Consider the following 25,583-nt stretch of genomic DNA (forward strand, 5'->3'; position numbering starts at 1 on the left):
TTTAGCTGACCACTTGTTCACTTCCCAGTGATTTCATATGTGAGAGAGAGTTTCAGATGGATAATGGACGAAAATAATATTTAGGGGTTTGTATGAGAAAAATGTAAGATATTTCCCTAGAAGAAATACATAAGATTAATTTTCTCCAGATTTGTTAGTCCTTGAGTTTGCTAGTGGCAGGATCAATAGTAATGGTAGGATTGGTGAGTAGTAGCTGTCATTCAGGTTCCTGTAAATTAAACTGCAGTATTATACTGTAATCTTTTTCTTTATAGAACAACCAATTATAGCATAAGCATGACAAATAGAATTGCAAGGGTATTACAAATAGGTTTTATTCTATGATTTATGAGCAAACTAAGCTTATAAATCTTGTTTTGGGGAAAAACAAACATCATGAATAATGATGAAGAGAAAGTAACCTGTAATGTTTATTTCTTCACAAAACATATATTTTGCCCAAGCAAAGGGCATTTAATATGCTTTCATTTATCATTGTTAGGTGCTTATTCAATGAGTATTTTGGGGCTGATATGATAAATCAGGCATTGTTTAAAACATTGAAGTTTATAGTTCAAACATTTATGGTAATCTGATTTGCTTTTTTAGTGTTTTCCCAGGATTAGTGTATAATTCATAGTTTCAAAGAAAAAAAATACTATTTGAGAGAGCAAAAAGAGACCACAGAGATTTAATGAATTTCTTTAAAAACTTGAGTTATTTTGTGCTTTGCTATATTGTGGAAAAACTTGTCCACAAACCCATCCCTTTGAATCTACTGTAAATTTTTCTGTATCTTTGTATCTGTTTCTCTCTCTATATATTATGTATATATATAAATATATAATAATAGAACATATATTCATCTGATATTTTATATATAAGGAGAGAGATGAAAAGATGTAGAATAGCTTAGATTAGATATACATATGCTAATGATATATTACATATACTAATATATACAAATACATGCCAATATAATCATATATAATATATTAATCCAATTGGGACATGTGTGTATGTCTACTAATTGGATTACTTTCTCTGTCTCTTTTTTTTTGTGAGGAAGATTGGCCCTGAGCTAATTTCTGTTGCCAATCTCCCTCTTTTTGCTTGAGGAAGATTATCACTAGGCTAACATCTGTGCCAATCTTCCTCTATTTTGTGTGGAATGCCACCACAGTGTGGCTTGATGAGTGGTGCTAGGTCCATGTCTGGGATCTGCACCTGTGAACCCTGGGCTGCTGAAGCCGAGCTCATGAACTTAACCGCTATACTACTGGGCCAGCCCTGAATTACAGGCCTTTTTGTTTTCTTGCTTTTCCTAAAAATGAGCTATTTACATGAAATTTCTATTTTCGTACTAGAGAGACAGTGGGACCTGTTCAGCTTAGATCATTCATCTGTTTAAGCACTGCTGTCCTAAGAACTGGAATGAACATGGTACATGGTCCCTGCCCTCATGGAACTTACAGTGAAGTTGGAATAGACAATAAATACATGACCACATGTATGTAGTTTCTACAGACTTTATAGTCACGTTGGTGACACAATGTTATGAAGGAAAAGAACAAAGTTCTATGAGAAGATATAAAAGAGGCCTTAATCAGGTGGGGGGAAGGGTCAGAGAGGCCCTAAGTGGCAGGTAAACTGTCCCCAAAGGAAGGCTGAGTGTTATCCAGGTGAAAGTGAGGGGTAGGTGTTATAGATTGAAGGGATGGTGTCTGCCTAAGCTCTTGTTGGATTACTTGTAGACAAGAAGGAGAAAAGAGGGTAAAAAAGTTAGAATTTATTCAACACCCACATGAGCCAGGTTATCAATTTGGGGACATTATCTGACAACCTCAGTGTCAGGATGACTTACTAATCATTAAGTCAATCAGTGTCAGGTACTGGGGATGCAGAAATGAATGAAATATGGTTGACGCTTGGGGAAAGCCCTTAGTAGAGTAGGGTAAAGAAACTTGCAATTAAATAAAAGCGATGCAATATTTGATATTCAAGTAAATTCAAGTATCTAGAAGATCCTATGGGAACATCAAAATGGAACCACCAGTTCTGCTGGGAATGCCAAGGCAAACTTCACAAAAGAGATATTGTTTGAGTTGAGTTCTGAAGGAAGGAAAGGCTTCCTCCAACAGGCAGAAAAGCAAAGCGATAAGGCTCTTCTGGATGGAGGCCCCAGCAAATGCAAAGGCCTGGACCTAGGAAAGGACACCCCCCCCAGTTAGGGAACTACACTCCTGACTGCCAAGATGTCAGGGAGAAGTGAAGTTAAAGCAGTAATCAGGAGTCAGATGAGACAGAGCCTAATCTGCCATGCTTCACAACTTTTATTTCATGTGCAGGAAGTAGGGAGCCAGTTAAGGATTTAAGGTAGGGAAGTCTTAACCTATTTGGATTTTCTAAAGAACCTAGAGGCTGCTGGTACTCGCAAAGAGTAACTGAAAGGGGACTGAGCTTGGAGAAAGGCTGGGCTAATGCAATGACATTGGGAAATGAGGGTCTCCTCTTCTAGCCAGAGAGGAGCACGGTTAATTGTCAAAATAATGTAGAACTAAAGAAAAATAAAATGTTTGTAGCAGTATAAGAATGAAGAAACAATATGAGTAAATTTATGTCTTTTATTTTTTTCCAAAGAACAAAAGAAGTACAATTCACCAATGACACACAATTAAAAAGTGTAATTTTAACATAGTAAATGTGATGCATATATAACTCTTTATAACAAATGGTCAAAATTTTAGAAAGATACACCATAAGCGTCTACAAATATTAGCAATGCTATGTACTTTTTTGAAAACTAATGATGAATTTATATTCAAATAGTCTGGATATGTTTTCAAAACTTTCAGAGTATAGATCATTTTTACATTTGCTGTTATTCTTAAAAAACTAAAAGAATGTATTTCTATAAAAACTAGAAATAAGGAATTTGCCTATTTCCTAGCTTCTTCATCTGTCCAAAACATATATTTAGTGACTAGAATTATAGTACTCCTGATAAAATAGTTAATAAATACCATGTAAAATCAACGTTTAATGAGTAATTCATGACATTATGCCATACTAAGAAGACATCAAATGTCTAAAGTTATATGAAAAGAATATATTAGTCCTTATAGAACTTCAACATTTAGAAATTCTAAAGAAGGGAATACATTCTACACATATAGGCCATACACTATATTCTATGATACACCCAGGTTTCTAATACAATGTAACTTAAATAGTATCCCAAGGTCAAGAGTAAGGAAATTCTCTAACATATTCCCCAGGTAACAATACTAAAATAATTCCTGTCTCATGAGAAGAATGAAGACAACAGTTTATCTCCATATACAGCATTCTAATGAAATATCATTCACATATTAAATCCACAGCCTTTTAGGTAACACTATGAGGAATACATTCTTCAAATACAAGTCACCTTGAAAGATTAACAACCAGTGATTCTTGACTCACAATTTAGTCAATTGCCAAAGACTTCAACAACATAGCAGATAAAATAGCAACAAATAAATAACAGGAAATACTATGCTAAATACTTCAAAAGCTGAGCACAAAGCCGCAGGGACAAACATAGGTCGGTCCTCCCAACTCTCTCTCCAAGTGGGGACTTCATGAAGAACCCTAACTCACTGGAGAAAACCAGCCCTTGATTCTTGTCTCCAGAGTCTACAGATCCCCAGAAAACTGCTCTGCTGAAGAACTGGGCAAGTTTTTCAATGCGTGGTCCTTTCTCTTAATCAATTTTTCTTGTTTCCACTGTAGAGAAAAGAATTATATCAGTTTAGCCAAATTTCCACACTTCTGTCTAGTCCAACCTGTTTTCAAAACATATAGCTTAAGATCAATAAAAAGCAAAGGGTGGGCTCAAGGACTATACTAACAAAAAAATACATCTCAGGCATGAGTTCTGTGTAACCTCTCAGGCAATTACATATGAGATTGTTGATAAGGATTTTCCAAGGACATTCCAGAACCACCTTCCTCTCTACTCCCGAACAACCTTTTTATTCTAAGCACGGTCTGGAATATTGTAGCCAGATCCTGCAGACAATAAAGACCTTGAGAAGTCTACACTCCCAAGAGAGATTAAGAAACCACAAAGATCAAAGTGACAAGTACCTGTCCAACGTTTTCTGGATGAATTTCTTGATCAAAGGGGCTTCTGGGTCCAGACAGACTTCCTTCTTGTTCTTCAAGGTGGCTCTGCAGAGATAAAAAGGGGATGCATCCATGAGCTGCAGGGGCTGAAGACCCAGGCTAGGGGTACTTCTCTCTTGTCAAGGTCACAGTGGGCACCGCAGCGCACAGGGACTTACACGACTTCCACCTTGGAGCACTGGGGACCCACGGCGAACACTTGCAGACTACTGATCATTTTGGGATGAATCCCAGGTGTGACGGTTAAACACATGCAACGCAGTTCTCTCACTGCGGCCGCGACAGGACCAGCTGGGGAGAAAGAGAGACATCGAAATAAGGCAGGTTGCTGGGGGAGCTCTTCCCCAGCAAGCCCTGCCCTGGACACTTCCCCGCGCCCTGGACGCAGCGGCGGCCGCTGAGGCTGGGGCGCGCCGCTCTGCCCGGCGTCCCGCGTGCTGTGCGCTCTCACCGCTGACAAGGGGCCCGGGAGGCGTCAGCAGCAGCAGCGCGAGCAGCGCGCACAGCGAGCTTGAAGGGCCGGGGACGCGGGCGGCGCGGCTGGGCAAGAGGCTCATAGCGGCGAAGAGAGCGCGGCGAGAGGGCGCGGGACCAGGAGACAAGAGCAGGCGCGGAGATTGGAAGCTCCACAGCACTGTGGCTTCCCCAAGCCCTCCGCAACCCTTTTATTTGCACTCGCCTCTTCCCCGAGGCAGGAAACGCAAGCTTTGGGATGCTTGGGAAATTCCCTAGACTGAGGGGGGCGGGGGAAGGGAGGTTGGGTCGAGGAGGGCAGAGCAGCGGGAGTTGGGGAGGAGGATGGCTGGGAGGAGCTGCCCGCAACCGGTCCGGTCCCCGCGGAGTACATTGTAGCCCTGCCCCGCGGTGGACGGAGCTGCTGCTCCCGCCGGGGATGAAGAGCAATCCTGCGGAGATTTCTTCCCCTGGGCCAGCCAGGGCTAGGAAGGCCAGCTTCTCCTGGGGGACAGAGCCCTCTGCGAGATGCTTCTCATCTCCATCTAAAGAGCAAGGCTGAAACCAAAGGAGTAGGAGCTCTGACTTTAGAAAAATTTCTGTACATCCTTAACCCTAATTATTAGTTATTATTATCATTCAGGAACTATATACCCGCAACTGAAAGGCCTACCTCTTCTGCTTGCAGGCAGGTCATGCTAGGTTCGTCAAATTAGTTTATGATTCTTTGGACTTCAGCCAGCTTTACAAGCTAAGGTAATATGATGAAAGTGTCTGTACTCCCACTTGAAGTCAGTGGCAGAATCAGGCTCCACAATCCAAGTGTGCTTACTGGAGACCCTCTGCTTGTAGTTAGCAAGCATATGCGGGTCGAGGTGGTTTAACAAAAGTTGTCAAAAATCACCCAGCAAATTGCCCTGCAAGATGACGCCTTGCTTTCTGCAGTAGAATGCACTATTGAAGTGGAAGAGGTGTGGTCTTCGTTAGAGGTGGGCTTGGGTGGGGCGAGTCCCGAATAACGCAATGCTGAGAGCTGATCTAGCGATGGCTTCTCAGCCAGGTGTGTAATTGACCCAATTTGGGGAAGCTGATGAGTTTGAGGGGCTTATCTGAAACTTTGGTCTAGGGATTTGAATCAATCTGGCAGCAAGACAGCACCTTCTCTGGCTTTACTCAACTTTGTGGGAGGGAAGGGTGACTCACACCTTAAAACTTCTGGAACCATGCAGCTTCACAATCAGTTGTGTGACCAAGACTGTTTCCATAGGCCTGCTCTAGTCCAGAGCGAGCCCAGAGCTGCCCCCTGAATTTGAAGGATGAAGTAGCTTCCAGCTTCCTCTCCCTCTTGCTCCTCTCTCTATCTGTGGGAGTAGTTAGAACACTGAAATTTTAGCGGCTGGCTCTGTTACATGTCTAACTCCATGACAGGCATGGCTCTGATACTGGAATGGCACTTAGGCTTTCTTTCATAGAAATCTAACTAGATCCTCTTCTAGATTGTTCTCAAGACCCTTGTCCTCACAGTAGGCCAGCAAAGACAATCAGTAAACACAATGGCAACCGGAAAACAGTCATGGAATGAAGTTCTTTTCCTTGTCCCTGTGACCTTGGGGAATTTTATTAACTCCCCCACACGTCTTCTTTGGCAGGACTTCACCTCCATTGGTGAACAAGGAGGAGGTGTCATAGATGTTTAGAAGTTTTAGTCTAGAAGGAAACTTAAGAAATTTTCTAGTTGAGGAAGGCTGAGAGGTTTGGCCTTACTTTGTGGGAAACTGAATGGGGAGTTCTCTGTTCTGCACAGCTTCCTGATACCAACAGCATCATACCTGACTCAGCTAATATAATCCTTCATCCTTCTTGGGAGCAGTGATCCGGGAAAACAGCCTGCAGATTTATTATATGGACTTTTTTAGAGATTAGAATGTGGATAAAACAAAACTTCAAAAATGTGACTAAAAATCTTGGGCAATTAAATTCAACTTAACCACAGGGAATAAACTATAGAATAATAAACCTTTAACGACATAGGTTATTGAGGGGTTTTTGTGTGTGGGTGTGTTTAGGTTAGTTACAAATAAGCTATTTTAAATCTAAGTGAACATATGATTTAATTTTGGCACCAGGTAAGATCAAAGGAAGGTTATGAGATGAGATTTCCGTTTCCTCCTGATATGCGTAGATGTGCATACTTCACCTGGTTTGCGCTCTGAATCCGTTTACCATGGATAGTTTGTAGAATATAAGGCACAAAAGAAAAAAAAAATTTCTCCAGCTAGGAAACTGGTAATAGAAAGTCCCCGCTAGAAGTGGGCCGTTGGCTTGCCCAATCTCCTCAGGAAGCAATGTGTAACTTAACCTGGGTTCTCATTGAAATCGTTCTGGCCCATTGCCCATGTCTGGCTCCTGTCTAGGCATCTCTTTTTGCAAAGACATGTAGGAATGTGGGTGGTCCAAAGACTCCCTGTAGTTGAGAATGACAGCACTACTACTACAGGAGACAGAGCTCTTCAAAACTAATTGCTTCTTTATCACCAATTCAAAGCGAAGCTGTTGGCCTTACCTGCACTGTGTCTAGATAGTAGAGAAAGGTACTGTGTCATTTTTGTCCCAAGCTATAATACAACAATCCACAAAATGACATCAATATCCTGATAGCCTGAAAGATTTACTGTTTGTCAAAAGCAGTTGAATTTTAATCATGATACCACAGAATAATGTAGTATGAATTAAAACATTTTTAATAGTTTGCAGCTTCCAAAAGACTTTCGTGCTCCTTATCTTTTGAGCCTCCTCTTGACTCTTTGAGGGAAATAAGAAAAACCCCTCCATCCTCATTTTTCAGTTAGGGACAGTAAGGCCAGAGAAAGAGTTAAGAAGTGGAAAATCCAGGCTTGGAAGTTAAGCACTAGAGAAATTTTTAATGATTTCCAGATTACAAACCACTTTCTTCATAGTCTCTGGCAAACACCCCATGGCTGTCCACATCTGGTTAACCACTTTGCTTGTGTTGCCCAACAACCATATTTTAAGCTGTTGAAATCCTTAGTCTATTGACTCCTGGCCTTTGGGGCCACAATGATGTCAAACATCCAAGAGATGTCCAGGTTAAGCAGCCTGAAACTGTCACCTGCTCTTGAAATCCCTCTCTTTCTTCAAGACCGGTGCAAAGTCCTGTCTTTTCTGAGAAGGTTTATTCTGACAAAGCCAGTTGAAATGTATTCCTTCCACCTTTCGTCTTTGAACATCTAATGAACTTGTAATAACTATCTCATGAGACAGAATTTAATTTTTCCTTAATTTTGCTTTTGTCTCTCTCAAGTCAACCAAAAACTCTTTAAAATCAGTGTTGATGTTTTGTATTTCTCATGGAAACTCCCATAAGTTCCAAGTTCAGTAGCGAGCTGTCTATGAACATTTGATGACAGATGGTGATAACCTTTTATTTTGCAGTTTTATTTAAGTTACAAGTGGATCTTAAAGTTTAGGAGGAAAGAATGGGGCTGTTTACTGCACTAACCATTTGAGCTCCTCTATTTTGAATTAGCTTTTCCCTATGTTGCAGATTGTTTCTTGGTTATTCTTAGGGCCAGTTCAAACAGTATTTTCAGTCTTTGGAATCTGAACTATTTGAATGAATATTCAGAAACCAGCAGAATATTTGATGTTGAAAGAAAGAAAATTACATAACTAAAGTATCAACCAAATTATTTATTGTCTGTGACTTAGAGATTGTCAGAGATATTTGACAAGGGAACATTCTTATTAAGTTATATTGTGTTGGATGTTAAGAGTGTAAGAAAATTATTCTAAATTGATCTCTTCCAACAAATCAGAGAAGACTCTAATTATGTGATTTAGTGTATGGCTTAGGCTTTTTCGAATATTTTTGTATATTTCTATTTTCCTTTATATCCATTACTCTTTATATTATATTTATATGAGAAATGTTATATGGGGGCCAGCGTGGTGGCGTAGTGGTTAAGTTTGCATGGTCTACTTTGGCAGCCCATGGTTCACGGGTTCGGATCCTGGGTGCAGACCTGCACACTGTTCATCAAGCCATGCTGTAGTGGGGTCCCACATACAGAGTACAGGAAGATTGGCAACAGATGTTAGCTCAGGACCAATCTTCCTCACCAAAAAAAAAAAAGCGCTACATGATTGCAGTAATAAAAGATGTAGACATAGCATTATCAGGTTAAACACATCGAGAATATCAGTATAAGAATTTATTAATCAATAAAGAGTTCAAGTGGAGGAGAGCGTTACTTGCTTATATGCACAAGAAAAGAAAAAGCCAGTTACTCTTGGATTAACATTGCATTATCAATGTGGTCTGTCTCCTTCCACAATGGGCTTGTAAGTCCAGTAAGTGGCAGCATCATTTAGTGAATAACTTTGCTTACAGTTGCCCCAGCTTTACTGCGAAATGTCAGGAAGGTATTCTCTCCTTCTGTCCACCATCTAATTTTTTTGCTGCTCATTTCAGAATAAATCTGCTTGAAAAAGGAGTAAATCAATGAATCTTGATTGAGTCCAAACTGAGTTAACTCCAAGTAATCATCGGTAGGCTTTTCCTTGCCACCTCCTGGGTGGATGGGGTAGCTAGTTGTCTCTTGTTCAGCTGTGCAAGCCTGCAAAAAATTTTGTGGCAAGAGATGATACACAGGAAAAAAAAGATTTAGGATTAAAGTTTTAAATGTTTTCAAAAAGCCTTGCGCTTCTTGGAAATAGGAAGCATTCATTACTTTCTTCAGAAATTTGATCTGGGCTAAGCAAAACAAAAATCTTTTTAGGAGTTGGCTATTTTAAATAACTTTTGAGAAGTCATTTGTCTGATACTTCAGAGGTCCTTTATGGATATTAAACTTTTAATACTGTGCTTAATAATGGTCATTTACTATACCATTTTTGACCACCATTACTTCCATATTTCTTTTTTTAGGAGAATATCTACTTCTGCATGAACTCACAATATCTTTCATTCTCATTTAATATGTATTATAAACTCATTGATTGCTGTTTTAATGGGAATAATTGTAATGTATTTTCATGTGTGTGATTGATATACTTCCTAGGTAATCAAAACCCTCTCTTTACCTCCTTTGTCACTACGTGAGCAAATAGCAAAGACTCAACATTTGACAAGTATCCAAGACAATATTCATGTACTTAAAGGTCAAACACACACATACACACCACCGCTATCACCACCACCATCAACAACTATGCCATGGTGAATGTTTGTATTCCCCCCAAATTTATATGTTGAAATCCTATCCCCTAGTGTGATTGTATTTAGAAGCAAGGCCTTTGGGAGGTGATTAGGTCATGAGGGCAGATTACTCATGAAGGGGATTCGTGCCCTTATAAAGGGGGCCTCACAGAGCTCCCTCACCCCTTCTACCATGTGAGGACACAGCAAGAAGGTGCCATCTGCAAACCAGGAAGTGGGCTCTCACCAGACACTTAATGTGCCAGCACCTTGATCTTGGACTTCCCAGAGTTCAGAACTGTGAGAAATACATTTCTGTTGTTTATAAACCACCTAGTCTATAGTATTTTGTTTGGCAGCCCAAATAGACTAAAACAAACAACAAGATCAACAAAACAAAGATCAAAAGAGAAAAATAGGAATAGAATATGTTTCATGTTCATTTCTTGCCATAAATTTTTTCATAAATGTGAACTTCAATTCTCAGTGAATGAACTACTTTTATACATTTTTGAAATATTATTTTCACAAGAGTTTGGAATTAGGAAATTGAGCCCACTGATATAAGAGGTGTTGCAACACCAAACCAAAAGTCACAAAATCCTAGAAATTCTGGCTAATGTTGGACTAGGAGTATCTTGCTAAGCAGTTGGCATTTTAAAGCATGGCTTCCCCTGGAGGATAAATTGACAAAACTGCTTTAACGAAATGTTTTGTTTTGAATCATTTTGGTTTCCAAAAATTCAGTAAGTCAGACTGGAAGTTGTTTTCTTTGGGACAGAATATTCCTTGGGAATAGCTTTCATTTTTCCCTAATTTAAATTTGAGAAGTAGATTGGTGAATACTACAACCAAGGATTATATCATAGAAAAGAGGAAAATAGTAGTGGCTAATGTACTAGAAATAGACCAAAGCTGGTATCTCCCACAATATGATTTTACACAAGTTAGTTCTTTGTAATAAATTAAAGTTGTGAAAGTTTTATACGAAGTATATCCAATTAGCTTTCTATGATGGTTTGAAAATGAAATCATAACTTAAACTGAGGAAGTACGATCTATGAAGGAAAGAATTTATGAGCTGGACTTCATTAAAATTAAAAATTTCTGTTCTGTGAAAGACACTGCCAAGAGAATGAAAAGTCAAGTGACAGGGAGAAAATATTTGCAAAAGACATATCTAATAAAAAAAAACTTATCCAAAATATACAAAGAACTCTTAAAGTTCAACAATAAGAACACAATAACCTGATTAAAAAATAGGACAAAGACCTTAATAGAAACTTCAGCAAAGAAGATATACAGGTGTCAAATAAGCACATGAAAAGATGCTGCACATCATATGTCATCAGAGAAATGCAAATTAAAACAACAATAAGATACCACTACACATCTATTAGAATGATCAAAATCCAGAACACTGACGACACCAAATGCTGGTGAGGATGTGAGCAACAGGAACTCTCATACATTGCTGGTGGGAATGCAAAATGATACAGCCACTTTGGAAGACAGTTTGACAGTTTCTTACAAAACTAAACATACTCTCAACATACAGTCCAGCAATCATGCTCCTTGGTATTTACCCAAAGGAGTTGAAAACTATGTCTACACAAAAACCTGTTTATAGCAGCTTCATTCATAATTGCCAAAATTTGGAAGCAACCAAGATGTCCTTCAGTAAGTGAATGGATAAATAAACTTTGGTAAATCCAGACGATGGAATATTACTCAGTACTAAAAAGAAATGAGCTATCAGTGCATGAAAAGACATAGAGGAACCTTAAATGCATATTACTAAGTGAAAGAAGCCAATCTGAGAAGACTACATATTCTATAATTCCAACTATACAACATTCTGGACAAAGCAAAACTATGGAGACAGTAAAAAGATGAGTGGTTACCAGGAGTTAGGGGTGAGGGAGGGATGAATAGGAGGAGCACAGAGGATTTTTAGGGCAGTGACACTACTCTGTATGACACTATAATGGTGAATACATTTGATTATGCATTTATCCAAACCCATAGAATGCACAGTACTAAGAGTGAACCCTAATGTAAACCATGGACTCTGCACGGTAATGATGTGTCAATGTAGGTTCATCATTTATAACAAATGTACCGCTGTGGTGGGGGATGTTGATAATGGAGGAGGCTATGCATGTGTGGGGGCAGGGAATATATAGGAAATCTCTATACTTTCAATTTTGCTGTAAACCTAAAACTGCTCTAAAAAATAAAGCCTATTTAAAAAACTTTTTAAAATTATTTTTTAATTTTGAAAAAGAGAAAAAGTGTTCTTCAGCCATGAATCCTTGCCTTATCTGAAATCTACTTATTGCTATGCCACTATCTGTATGATCTTAAACAATTTATCACCTCTTTAAATGAAAATATCAATATCATTTTCTTCTCCATAAGACTTTCGAGAGGAACAAATAGGATAGCTATGAAAAAGTTTTAAAACTATATATAGTTTTTCTTTTTTATGTCTTAAATTGAGGTAAAATTTACATAGTGAAATCACACATCTTAAGCGTACAGTTGAGTTTTGAAAAATGTAAACAATTAATCAAGATATAGAACACTTTCATCTCCCCAGGAAATCTGTGCTCTTCTCCATTTAATCTCCCTTCTCCAGAGGAAACCACTTTTCTGATTTTTAGTTTTACCTATTCTTGAACTTCATATAAATGGGATCATTGAATATGTACTCTTTTATGCCTGGTTTCTTTTGCTCAACTTAATGCCTCTGAGCTTCCTCCATGTTATTGTGAATATTCCTCCATACTCCTTTTTATTCAGTTGAATATTCCTTGAATAACTCAATGAAGTACTCAATTGTACAAATATATCAAAATTTGTTTATCCATTCATCTGCGGATGGACATTTGGGTCATTTCCAGTTTTTGGCTAAAAATTTGCCTATTAGAAATACATTGACTATAACCATTATATAAATATTTTTGTGTGTTGTAGAATAAAGATGGTCATAAATTATTGCTACTCTTTTCATTGAAATGTGGCATCTATTTTTCACATCCTGGAATCTGAACTGCTCCTGTGACTGATTTTAATCAATGTAATTTGCAGAAGTGATGCTATGTAATTTATGAGAATAGATCTGGAGCTCCCATCTTTGTCTTTTGGAATGCTCCCTCTTGGATCCCAACCACTAGGATGTGGGAGGCCCAGACTATCTTCAGAGTCCTTATGAAAGAGAACCAAGGCACTCTAGCTGGTATCCTCAGCTGAGCTTCCAGCTAAAAGCCAGCACCAACTGACAGTCATGTGAGTGATCATCTTGCACCTTCCAGCCCAGTTAAGTTTCAGATGACTGCGACTCCAGGGGCATGAAGCAAAAGAATCACCCAGATGAGTTCAGTCAACCCACATAATCCTGAGGCAAGAAGTACTTACCGTTTGAAGATGCTAAGTTTTGGGATAAGTTTTTAAAGTGAGAATAGAGAAAATAGATATTCTCATTTCTCTTGGGTAAGTATGTAGGAATGGAATTGCTAGGTCACAGGGTATGTATACATCTAACTTTATAGAACTTCCAAATTATTGTCACACTCCCACCAGCAAAGTAAGAGTGTTCTTACACATCCTCATCATTGCTCTTCTTTAAATTTTAGCTTCTGGTAGGCATTTAGTAGTAAATCATTGTGTTTTTAATTACTATTTCACGATTGCTAATGATGTCATGTGCTTTGCCATTTGTAAATCTTCATTTGTGAAGTATATTTTCAATTTTTTTGCCATTTTCTTTTAAATTGGTTTGTTTGTCTTTTTGTTATTGATTTGTGGGAGTTCATTTTATAGTCTAGTTACAAGTCCTTTGATTTATAGATAAATGTATTGTGACTATTTCTCCCAGTCTATAGCTTGAATTTTCATTTTCTTAAGAGTGTCTTTGAGGAGCAGGAGTTTTAAATTCTGATGAAGTCTAATTTACCAATTTTTAATTTTATGGTTAATAATTGTTTTTGTGTGTCCTCTCTAAGAAATCACTGTCTACTCCAAGGTTAAAATATGATTTTCTCCTATGTTTTCCTCTAGAAGCTTTACACTTTTAGCTTTTATGTTTAGGTATATGGACCACGTGAAAGTAAATTTTTTTTCCTTAAAGATTGGCACCTGAGCTGACATCTGTTGCCAATCTTCTTTTTCTCCTTCTTCCTCTTCCTCTTCTTCTTCTTCTCCCACTCCTCCGCCTCCGCCTCCCCTCCTCCTCCTCCTCAGCCCCAAAGGCCCCCAGTACATTCCAGTTGTGAGTGCCCCTGGTTGTGCTATGTGTGACGCCACCTCAGCATGGCCTGATGAGCGGTGCCATGTCCCCACCCAGGATCCAAACCTGGGAGACCCTCGGCTGCTGAGGCGGAACACATGAACTTAACCACTCGGCCATGGGACTGGCCCCTCAAATTCAATTTTTATGAACTATTCAAAGTAGTGGTTGAGCTTTATTGCTTCATTTTTGTTTCCAATATAGATATCCAGTTATTCTAGTAAAATTTTTTAAGATCTTTTCCCACTGAAATTCCTAGGAGCCATTATCAAAATTCAATTGATGGTATATATGTGTGTCTACTTCTGTACTTTATTTGGTTTCATGGATCTATTCATCTCTTCTTATACCAATACCACAGTGTCCTTATTAATGTAGCTTTGTAAGTCTTGAAATCAGATAGTGTGATTCTTCCAAATTTGTTTTTCTTTTTCAAAATTATATAGGCTGTTATAATTCCTTTGCTTACATATATAGATGTTATTAGGGATGCACCAACTTCTCCAAAAGTAGCTTGCTGGGATTCTTATTTGATACTGCACTGAATGTGCATGTCAATTTTGGGAGAATTTTCATCCCAATAATAATGAGCCTTCAAAACTATGAACAGAGCATAGATATCTTTTCATTTATTTAGATCTTTTCTTTTTTCCTTTTTATGTTTTATAATTTACAATGTAGAATTCTTGCACATATTTCATTGAATTTATTATTTTATGATTTTGATGCTATTGTGAACCATATTTAAAATTTTTAATTTACAATTATTTGCTGCTAGAATACAGAAATAAAATAGATTTTTAATATATTTACTTTATTCCTGAAATCTTACTAAATTCACTTATTAGTTCTAGTAGATTTTGTAATTTTTCTTTCTTCTTCTTCTTCTTTTTCTTTTTGCTGATTATTAGATCCCCTAAACTTATTCATCTTATAACGGGAAGTTTGTATTGTTTGACCAACATTTCCCACCATCCCCACCCACAAGTTCTGGCAACTACGTTCTATTCTCTGTTTCTACAAATTTGGCTTTTTTTTTGCATTCCACTATAAATGATATCATACAGTATTTCTCTTTCTCTGTCTGACTTATTTTACTTAGCATAATGCTCTTAAGGTCCGTCCAAGTTGTTGCAAATGGCAGTATTTCCTCCCTTTCTTATGGTTAAGTGACATTCAATTGTATAGATAGATGTAAATATAGATATAAATATAAATTTCTATCTATCACATTTTATCCATTCATCTATCAATGGACATTCAAGTTGTTTCCATGTCTTGGCTATGGTGAATAATGCTGCAATGAGCATGGGTTAGGCAGATATCTTTTTGAGATGGTGATTTTATTTCCTTTGATGTAAGTGGGGTGGTTGAATCGTATGATAGTTGTATTTTTAATTTTTTGAGGAACCTACATGCTGTTATCTTAGTGGTTGCGCCAATTTACACCCCCACCAACAGTACACGTGTCCCCTCTTCTCCACATCCTCTCCAACACTCGTTACCTCTTATCTTCTTAACAGCTATTCCAACAGGTGTGAGGTGATATCTCCTTGTGATTTTGATTTGCATTTCCCCAATGACTAATGCTGTTGAGCATCTTTTCCTGTACCTGTTGGCCATTTGTGTGTCTTCTTTAGAACAATGTTTATTCAGGTCTTTGCTCATTTTTAAACCAGATTATTGGTTTTTTTGCTATTGAGTTGTATGAGTTCCTTATATATTTTGGATATTAATTCCTTATCTGATATATGGTTTGCAAATATTTTCTCCCATTCCACAGGTTGCAGTTTTACTTCTTTTCCAATTTTTATGCCGTTCTTTCTTTTTCAGGCTTTATTGCACTGGCTAAAATCTCCAGCATAAGGTAAGGTTGAAAGGGTGAGAATGGACACAATTATCTTGTTCTCATTCAAGTAGGTCAAGTTGGTTGATATATTGTTCAAACAACTGTAGATTAACTGATATTTTTGTCTACTTCTATCAATTACCAAGTGTTATGAAAATCTCTGTGATTGAAGAAATGCCTGTGATAAGTTTTGTTTCATGTAACTTAAGCTCTGTTATTAGGCACATGCATATTTAGGATTGTTACATTTTCTTGATGAATTGACTCTTTATCATTATGAAAAGTCTTTCTTCATCTCTGACATTTCTGTGTAAAAACAACTCCTTTTCTTGAAGTCCATTTTGTCTAATATTAATAAGGCCACTCTAGGATTCATATGCTTCATAGTATGGCTTTTTCCCTCTAGTGACTTTTCATATATATGTACCTTTATATCTAAAGTGCATTTCTTACAGTCAACTTGTAATTTTCTCCTGCTTTGTTTATGCAGTCTGACAATATCTGCCTTTTTATTAATATTTTTAGTTGATTTACATGTAACATAATTATTGCTGTGGCTATTTTAAGTCTACCATATTGCTTTTTGTTTTCTAATTATATTTTTAGTGTTTTGTATCTGTGTTCAACTTCTCATGCCTATTCAGAGAATTTTTTTATTTGTAATGTTGCACTTTTCGGTTCTAAAATTTCCACCTTTTTATGGCTGCCATTTTCTTACTAATATCCCCCATCTATCCACTAGTTATGACTACGTTATCCTTTAAACCCTTGAAAATATTGATAATAGGTGCTTTAAAATCCTTGTCTTCCCATTCCAACATCTCGTTCACCTTAGGTCTCATTTGAATGACGTCTTTTTTTCTCAATTTTGAGTCATATTTTCCTGCTTCTTGATGTGTCTAATGATATTTGATTATGTGCAGAACACCATATATCCAATCTTGTCAGGAGTTGAATAATGTTTTCTTTTAAAAGATATTGATTTTTATTCTAGAAAGTATTACATTACTGGTAGATTATTTTGGTCCTTGCAGGATGAGTTATTTTTTTAATTTAACCCTGGAGTATGTCCTTTGCTTTAGGGCACACATTATAGATATTTTGGCATCTCACCTGAATACTGGAGATATTCAGCAAGTTCTATTTACTCTTTCTAGGCCAGAGCTGCAACATTCCTAGCACTGTAAGACCTCTGGGATCACTATCAGCTCTCAGTCACACAATAGGTCATATTTTCTAGGCCTCACAGAGTATTACTCTGTAATTGAGTAGCCCAGGCTTTGGCCAGGGAACTGCATTAACCCCTATGCAGTACTCCATTTTCTCCAGTACTCTGTCCCAGCAATTGCATTTCCTTCAGGTGTCTGCTCTGCTTGAGCTCTGTGTTCCCCTTCTTTGCAGGTTGAAAATTCCCCAAGGCAGAGTGTCAGGATGGTTGAGGGGCTCACATCATGTGTTTCCATTCTCTCAATGATTATGGTCCTTCACTGCCTATTGTGCAATGCATCAAAGCTGTTACCTAATACATTTTATCTAGTTTTTTATTGTTTTTGGCAGAAGGGCAAGTACCAGTTGCTCCATCATGGCCAGGAAAGGAAGGCCTGGAAAGCTTTTAATAAAGTTTAAAGAGCTAAATAGTGTAAAATATTATTACTAATATGACTGCATGTTAGTAAATTAGATAAGATGATAATTCAGGAAGAGTCTTACGGAATAACTTTATGGATTCATAATGTTAATTTCATTCATTCATCTGGGGGTGTACCTAAACATTAATTATTCTTTTTCTTTGTCTACTTTAGCCTTTTTTTCTCTCGAGTCTGTGCCCCAGTTTCTAGGAGGAATATCTTATTTCCTTGCCTTGAAATTTGTTAGCTTTAATTTCTGTCAGTGGCAAGAGAGTTTCATAAATTATATAATTAGGCTCATTTAATTTTTTCTTCTTGCACACTGTACATAAATAATATGCCACACCATGTCACGACTAAGAAGGGTGGTGGTTTCCCATAGTTGGCCATATTATGCCTTTTTAGGAGTCCTCATATTCTGTAACTGTCCAGGGTACAAATATTGGGTTTTACTGAGGACTAACTTGCTGCACTCAGATCTGCATTCAATGACTATGCCGTGCATCGATATGGGCTGTAGCATTGGCCAATTTGGATCCTTCCTTTCTATTTTTAGCTTTTAAAATGTCTCCCTTCCTTTAACTATACCCCCACAAGAATGAATGAAATTAACTTTCTGAATCCGTAAAATTACTCTGTAAGACTCTTGCTGTACTATTATCTTGTTTAACTTTACTAATATACAGTAATATTAGCAATAGTATTTTACACTATTTTACTCTGTACACTTTATAAAAAGCTCTCCAGGTCTTCCTTTCCTGGCCATGATGGAGCAATTGGTACTAAACCTGCTCTTCTGCCAAAAACAGTGTCACTCCCGGGAGCCACACAGGATCTAACCTAAAACTTACAAATCATCCATCCTCATTCAAATGAGCACTATAAATCACCTTTGTTGAAGAATTATATACCCTCTTCTGGTTGCCACCATTAAAGACCTACCCTTAGCATCATTCAGCATGTCATCTATTGAACATCAAGAAGTAATCATGACTACCTATTCATTTAAATTTTGCTCAACTTCATTGTAGAATATGCCATGTGGACAACCCATTTCATCTGCATATGGTTTCCTCAAAATAGAAAATAAAATCCTACGACAGGGTCAATGATAGTATAAAAAGGAAAGCCTGACCTTGTACTAACGTGAAAGTAAATAGAAACTAACTGGAGTTCTCCCCTCATTCCAAGTCATAAGAGTAGTGACACCACTACACCACATATGTACTAACTTGTTATACTTGTAATGCGTCTAATAATGCTGCCACTGGCTTTGCTTCTTGTTTTTTGTTTGTTTGTTTTTGAGATTTGGTTCAGAGTTATGGCTGCCTACAGACACCTGATTTGGGGTGGAGATTCTAGACACTGTCTAGAGTAAGTTTAGTACCAGCCAATGACAGCCCAGGATACTTTATCCTTTGTCAAGTATGCACTAAAACCTTAAATATCTAACCACAAGCACCATTCCAGTATGCCCACAGCATTTGAGGAATTAATAAAAACTCTGCCTACCTGACAAGCTGCTGTTGAAATTCATATGGAAATTCAAGAGGCCCAGAATAGCCAAAATGATGTCGAAAAAGAAAAACAAATTAGGGGGCTGGCCTTGTGGTTGAGTGGTTAAATTCACATGCTCTGCTTCGGCGGCCCACGGTTTCACAGGTTCAGATCCTGGGCGCAGACCTAGCACTGCTCATCAAGCTATGCTGAGGTGGCGTCACACATGCCATAATTAGAAGGACCCAAAACTAAAGCATAAAACTATGTACTGGGGGGCTTTGGGGAGAAGGAAAAGTAAAAAAATATATAAAACCTTAAAAAAAAATTTTAAAAAACCAAGTTGGAGGACTCACACTTCCGGATTTCAAAACCTGCTACAAAGTCACAGTAATCAAGGCTATGTACTACTGGTATAAGGATAGACAAATAGATCAATGCAATAGAATTGAAAATCCAGAAACAAACCCATACATTTATGATCAATTGATTTTCAACAAAGGTGCCAGGACAAGTAAATAAAGGAAAGAATAGTCTTTTCAACAAATGGCGGACAGCTCGATATGCACATGCAAAAGAATGAAATTGGACCTCTACTTAACATCATATACAAAAATTAACTCAAAATGAATCAAAAACCCAACTATAAGTGCTAAACTACATAACTCTTAGAATAAAACATAGATGTCATAGGTATTAGTTTTCATGACCTTAGATTAAGCAACAGTTTCTTAAATATGATACTAAAAGAACAACCAAAGAAAAATTAGGTAAATTGGACTTTATCAAAATTAAAGACTTTTGGGCTTCAAAGGACATTATAAAGAAAATGAAAAGACAATCCACATAATGGGAGAAAATATTTACAAATTATATATATGATAAGCATCTACTATCCAGAATATATAAAGAACTCTTTTAACTCGACAACAAAAGGACAATCCAATTAAAAATGGGCAAAGTATTAACATATACATTTCTCCAAAGAAGATATACAAATGACCAACAAGCACATGAAAAAATGTTCAACATCCTTATTGCTTTAGGAAAATGCAAATAAAAAGCCACAATGAGATACTACTTTACAACTACTAGGATGGCTTTAATCAAAAAGTCGGATAATATCGAGTGTTATGACCATGTGGAGAAATTGGAATCCTTATACATTGCTTGTGGGAATACAAATAGCACAGCAGCTTTGAAAACAGTTTAGCAGTTCCTTAAAATGTTAAATATAGAATTACTATATGTTCAAGCTGTCCCACTCTTTGGTATATAACCAAGAGAACTGAAAATACATGTCCACACAAAAACTTGTCCATGAATGTTCATAGAGGTATTATTTGTAATGATGAAAAAGTAGAAACAACTGAAATATCCACCAACTAAGAAATGGATAAACAGAATGTGGTATATCTGTACAGTGGAATACTATTCAACCATAAAAAGTGCCAATTTATACTACAACTTGGATGAACTTGGAAAACATGCTAAGTGAAAGAAGCCAGAAAGAAAAAAGCTACACATTGTATGATTCCATTTATATAAATGTCCAGAATAGGCAAATCCATGGGGACAGAAAGATTAGTGGTTTTCAGGGGCCAGGAAAAGGGAGGAATGAGGGATGACTGCTAATGGGTATGGGGTTTCTTTCGGAGATGATGAAAATGTTCTGGAATTAGTGGTCATGGTTGCACAACTTTGTGAACATATTAAAAACCAATAAATTGTGTGCTTTAAAAGGGTGAATTTATGGCATGTGAAGTACATCCCAATGAAAAAAAATAAGCAAAAAATATTCTTGGGCCCTGCCCTAGAACTATTAAATCAGAATTGTGGGGGCGGGGGGTGGTGGGGCATGTTACCATGAATATATGTTTGAGCAAGCTCTTTAGAAGATTCTCATGTACACTATGTTTGAGAAGTGCTCTTTTAAAACACGAAATAATAAAAAAGTGACTCCAGATGATTAGTGCTTAGAATGGCCTTTCTGGCCTCTTTCTCTCATCAAGACTCCAGAGTGTACCTTTATAGAGTTTCATAATAATGAAATGTTTTTCATGAGTCTATAATAATAATAATGGCTACCATATGTGCCAAGTGGATTTTAAAAAATCATATGATCATTCAGATTATAGCACCTCACGTTTTCTAAATTATTTATGCTGACTTAGTGCCATGTAAAGGCTTTTACTTTTTCTCAGTCAGCTCTTTCTCTTATTCCCTCTAGCAATAGTTTGAACTTTCTCTGATCTGGTCTCTTTAAGTACTGGCTCTCTCTGTTAGCAATTTCCTCAATTCTTGTGTCCCTGTCTTCAGATTCTTCTTTATTTGTACCTGGCTTTGTCTACTTACAATTCATTCATTCATACACTCAGTTTCTATTTATTGAAAATCTTTATTGTGCTAGGAACTAAAGACACTGATGAACAGGGCTGTCAATTTATAATCTAGTGGAAGAGGTCAAAATAAAATGCAAAGAAACAAGATAGAGATTGTAATAGATGCTATGAAGGAGGCAGAGTAATTTCATAACTTGATAAAAAGTTACATGGGCTGAGAATGCTTGCATTAGAATAATGATCATTGAGGAGATGATATTTTAAGCTGACTCTAGAAGCATAAAAATGACACAGCCCTGCAAAAAGCCTAGAGAAGAGGGTTCCAAGCAGAAAGAACAGAAAGGGAAAAAGCAGAAAGAGCTTGTTGTGTTTTAATAACTAAAAGGAGACTGGTGATGATTGGAACTTAGAAAGGGGGACAGTGTATTGAGGTTGGATAAACAAATAAAAGCCAGGTCATTTAGAATTTTCTGGGCCAAGATACAGAGTTCATATTTCATTTTATTTGCAATGAAAGGCCTTTCTAGGATTTTATGTTGCAAGAAGATATGATCTGTTTTCCATTTTAAAAAACCTCTGACTTCTTCATGGAACTCTAATAGGGTAACATTTGGACACAGAAACACAAGCTAGAAGGCAATTCCAACAGTTTAGGTGAAGCATAGGCAAACTATCATCTGTGAGTCTGCCACATGTTCTTGTAAGTGAAGTTTTATTGAAACACAGCCAACCATGATTGCCCATGGCTGCTTTCATGCTACAATGGCAGTATTGAATAGTTGTGACAGGAACCATATAACCTGCAAAGCAAAACTATTTACTATCTGGTCCTTTACAGAAAGATTGTCAACTCCTGGTCTAGATGAGAAATTATGATGAATGGACCAGGATGTTATCAAATGGAGACGCAGAGATGTTGGAAGATTATGAACATACTTTGTAGATGCAACCCTTAGAGCTTGCTGATAGGATAGATGCAGGCAATGGAAAATCCAGAAATTATTCTTAGCTATTTGATGGATACAATTGAGTGTATAGTGATGCCATTTATTGAGATGTAAAAGACTGGGGAAGGAATGTGTTTAGATGGTAGTAGAATTAAGACTTCTCTTTTAGGCCTGTAAAATTTGAAATGCCTGTGAAATATCCAAGTGGCAATGTCAAGAAGGAAGATGCATATGGTGCTGAGCTCAGGGAAGTGGTCTGTGCTGGACATATTGTGTGAGAGACATCAGCATAGAGAAAGCACTGGAAAGAAGCCATGGCCTAAAACAGTGCTTTGATGACTCTAACATTTAGTAGTCTCCAGTCTCAGAATATTTGTCCTCATGTTCAAGTCATTTCCTTCTTTCTGCATTACCAATCCCTTCTCATCTTCTCCAACATCTGGTTCAATACTTCATACCAATTTTCTATCATTCTTATAACAGCCCTGCAAAACAAATGCTATTATATTATATTCTTTGTATATATATAAGGAAAAATGTTACAGAGAGTTTAATCAACTTGTTACAGATTGTAAATGGTAGAGCTTTTGATTCCAAGGCCTATGATCTTTTCACTCTGCCACACTGCTTCCTAAAGAAAGTTTCTTATCCTGTATTTGGTGGGATGTGGTTAAGGGGGGATGTCAACTATCACTTCTTGTTGCTGTTCACTCCCTCCTGGGGTTCAATCTGCTCCACATTGCAACATTTCACAAAACTGGCCCTTTCAAGAGATATATTCAAATAGACTCCATGCAGGCTCTCATGAGATCCTAATATCTTGCTAATGATAATGATGTCACTGGGTACAAGTAAAAAAATAACAATTTAAGCAAAAAAGAATGTATTAAAAAGATACTGGGAGAATCATAGAATTTCCAGGAGGGCCAGAGAGCCAGTCTCAGAAGGTGCACATCAAGTACAATGTTCAAAACCACACAGGAGAACCAGGCTAGTGCAGACAGCACAGACTACCCCCGATGGTCATGGACACCACTGTTTGCATCACTGACACATACCTGCAGTGCAGGACAGTGGATGTTTACATGAGGACTGCTGCAGCTGAAACAAGATATATCCACAGTCCTGCCACAACATATTGCTGGAGTTACTCTACCTCCTCTAGGTCGGTCTCACCACAGACCTTCTTCTTCATTAGGTGGTGAAACCTACAAGGGGTTTCTGATAACATCTCCTGAAGCATCTATTTAAATGCAGGAGTGACCCCACTGAGCAGACAAAGGTGGGTTTCCCCTATTTCTCATCAACTGTTGGTACCTGGTAATAGCACCTTAATTGTAAACACTAATTTTGTAGCAAGCCAAAAAAGTCATCTTGCTTGGGAGGGGGAGGGGGGAGGGGTGTGGGGAGGCAGCTTTTTGGCCAGCCTTAGATAGACAATTGAGAGTATCATACTCAACAGACATTCACGCGCTTTTTTTCAGAATTCTTTTTTTCAATTAGTGAGGAATTTGGATTATGGGATCATAGAATAATTCTCAAGCCAACTGTTAGCCAACAACTCTATGACAGATGTCTTTAGGTCACTAATCTCTAATAAAGAAATTATCCAAGATTTATTCTAACACTTTCATGAGTCATTTAACATTTTGATATCCTGTTTGCCTTGTAAAAGCCAACATTTATTTCATGTAGAGAAAGTACAGTAACCCTAGCCATGAATTCCCCTTTGATATATTTTACTATCTACAGGTAATGAAGCTTTCATTAATTAAAAGCTATTTGGACTCAATTCATGGGATCTTCTTAAAAGATACTCAAGAGTAAAAGGGATTATCAATTATTTTCTTTTCTCCCCACCTCTAGTTTCTAATAGCTGAGCTGATTGATTTTTGCCAGACTACTCTTTCAAGAATGTACCACGACCTCAGAGAAGATAAAAATAGTCTTGTTAATGTCATTACTATTATAGTTCATGTTGGAGCCCCATGCAACATAGCATCCACGTCCATCTGTTCCTTTAATGTTACAATTTCATAATTTCTTCAAAGAATTTCAGCCTCTCCATAATTCACCCCAGCTTGAAAAAGCATCAGGACTACAAAACACAAAGCCCTATTTTGTAAATTTATTAACGCATTTACTCCACAGACATTATTGATCACCAACTGTATGAGGGGCAAGGCTGTTCTCTCATAACATTAAGCAACAGGAGGGGCAGATATTAATCAGGAAAGGTCTTTAAAATTATCCCTCCTTCTACTCTTAGTTTGTTCTCTAACTGATAGAGGCTTATCAGGTAGAGAATAGACTTCAGTACTTCAGAGTCTAATTTGTCATTAAGAGACTAAAGCTCTGTACCATTTCTATCTTTATGGCCCTTCTCTAACTGATTCTGAGAGGCCATTTTCTTAGTTCCAAACAGGGGTTCCTCTGGTGGGTAACTAAGTTGCCTCCTGGTGGTAGCAGAGATGTGAGTATGTCACTGAGATCTTAGTCTTTCAAGGATTGAGGAAATGTAGACTCTACTTAGGGAGGAATCCTGGCTACCCACAACCCTCAAAGCTTTTAACATGGAAGGCATGACTTCAACATGCTGTCATGACAACACCAGTGCCTATAACCAAGGTATGAGCTGAGGTCCCTGGGATGACTTTGTGGTCTTCTCCTTTTATCCCTACTTTAAGCCTCTAATACCACTTCCCTCTCTTGCTTCTCCCAAATTCTAATTACTGCAGCCAAAAATTAGGGTGATATGGTAGTCACTCAGCATTCTCAATTCACATAGGTCTCCATAGAAGCATTTAGCTGAAGCTAGCATCTGTTCTCATATTTTGTAAGTGAATTTAATCTGCCAGAATCTGTTCTTGTTTCTCTCTCCACTGTCCTCAGAAATAGCTTTTTTAGCATCAGCACATAAGAGGTTTCTATTTTCCTCTGTCCTTTGTTAGATTTTTAAGGATTTAACATACATAGCCCTTCTTTTACATTCGTTTCCTTTCCCTTCCCTTTCTTTTCTGCTCTTCTCCATATTCCAAATATCCATTTAATAGTCTTTGATAGTAAGGCCACAGTATCAGAGGTACTGATAATCTTTGGTCATTGAACAACCTCTAGAGGAGGAACTTGTCAACATATTTTCATCAGTCTCCTTTTCTTTTAACTGACTATTTTTGCTATATTTCTCT

General features: G+C 37.5%; 1 protein-coding gene across 1 annotated transcript; it reads right to left on the minus strand.

Moving 5' to 3' along the window:
- Window positions 1–2,611: 2,611 nt before the first annotated feature.
- CXCL6 (C-X-C motif chemokine ligand 6) lies at window positions 2,612–4,778 on the minus strand. Its single transcript, NM_001081886.2, has 4 exons — window positions 4,622–4,778; window positions 4,329–4,461; window positions 4,132–4,215; window positions 2,612–3,768 (listed from the first exon to the last, which is right to left on the minus strand). Exons 1-4 carry the CDS (start codon window positions 4,725–4,727, stop codon window positions 3,750–3,752), a joined length of 342 nt encoding a protein of 113 aa, NP_001075355.2. The 5' UTR covers window positions 4,728–4,778; the 3' UTR covers window positions 2,612–3,749.
- Window positions 4,779–25,583: the final 20,805 nt, after the last annotated feature.

Source organism: Equus caballus, chromosome 3 (genome assembly GCF_041296265.1).
Source record: "Equus caballus isolate H_3958 breed thoroughbred chromosome 3, TB-T2T, whole genome shotgun sequence".
Taxonomy (NCBI): Eukaryota; Metazoa; Chordata; class Mammalia; order Perissodactyla; family Equidae; genus Equus; species Equus caballus.

Coding starts and splice junctions, on each gene's coding strand:
- CXCL6 (NM_001081886.2), bottom strand. CDS start 4,727: ATGAGCCTCTTGCCCAGCCGCGCCGCCCGCGTCCCCGGCCCTTCAAGC. Junction 4,462..4,621: donor TCCCGGGCCCCTTGTCAGCG/GTGAGAGCGCAC, acceptor CTTTCTCCCCAG/CTGGTCCTGTCGCGGCCGCA. Junction 4,216..4,328: donor TGCTCCAAGGTGGAAGTCGT/GTAAGTCCCTGT, acceptor TTATCTCTGCAG/AGCCACCTTGAAGAACAAGA.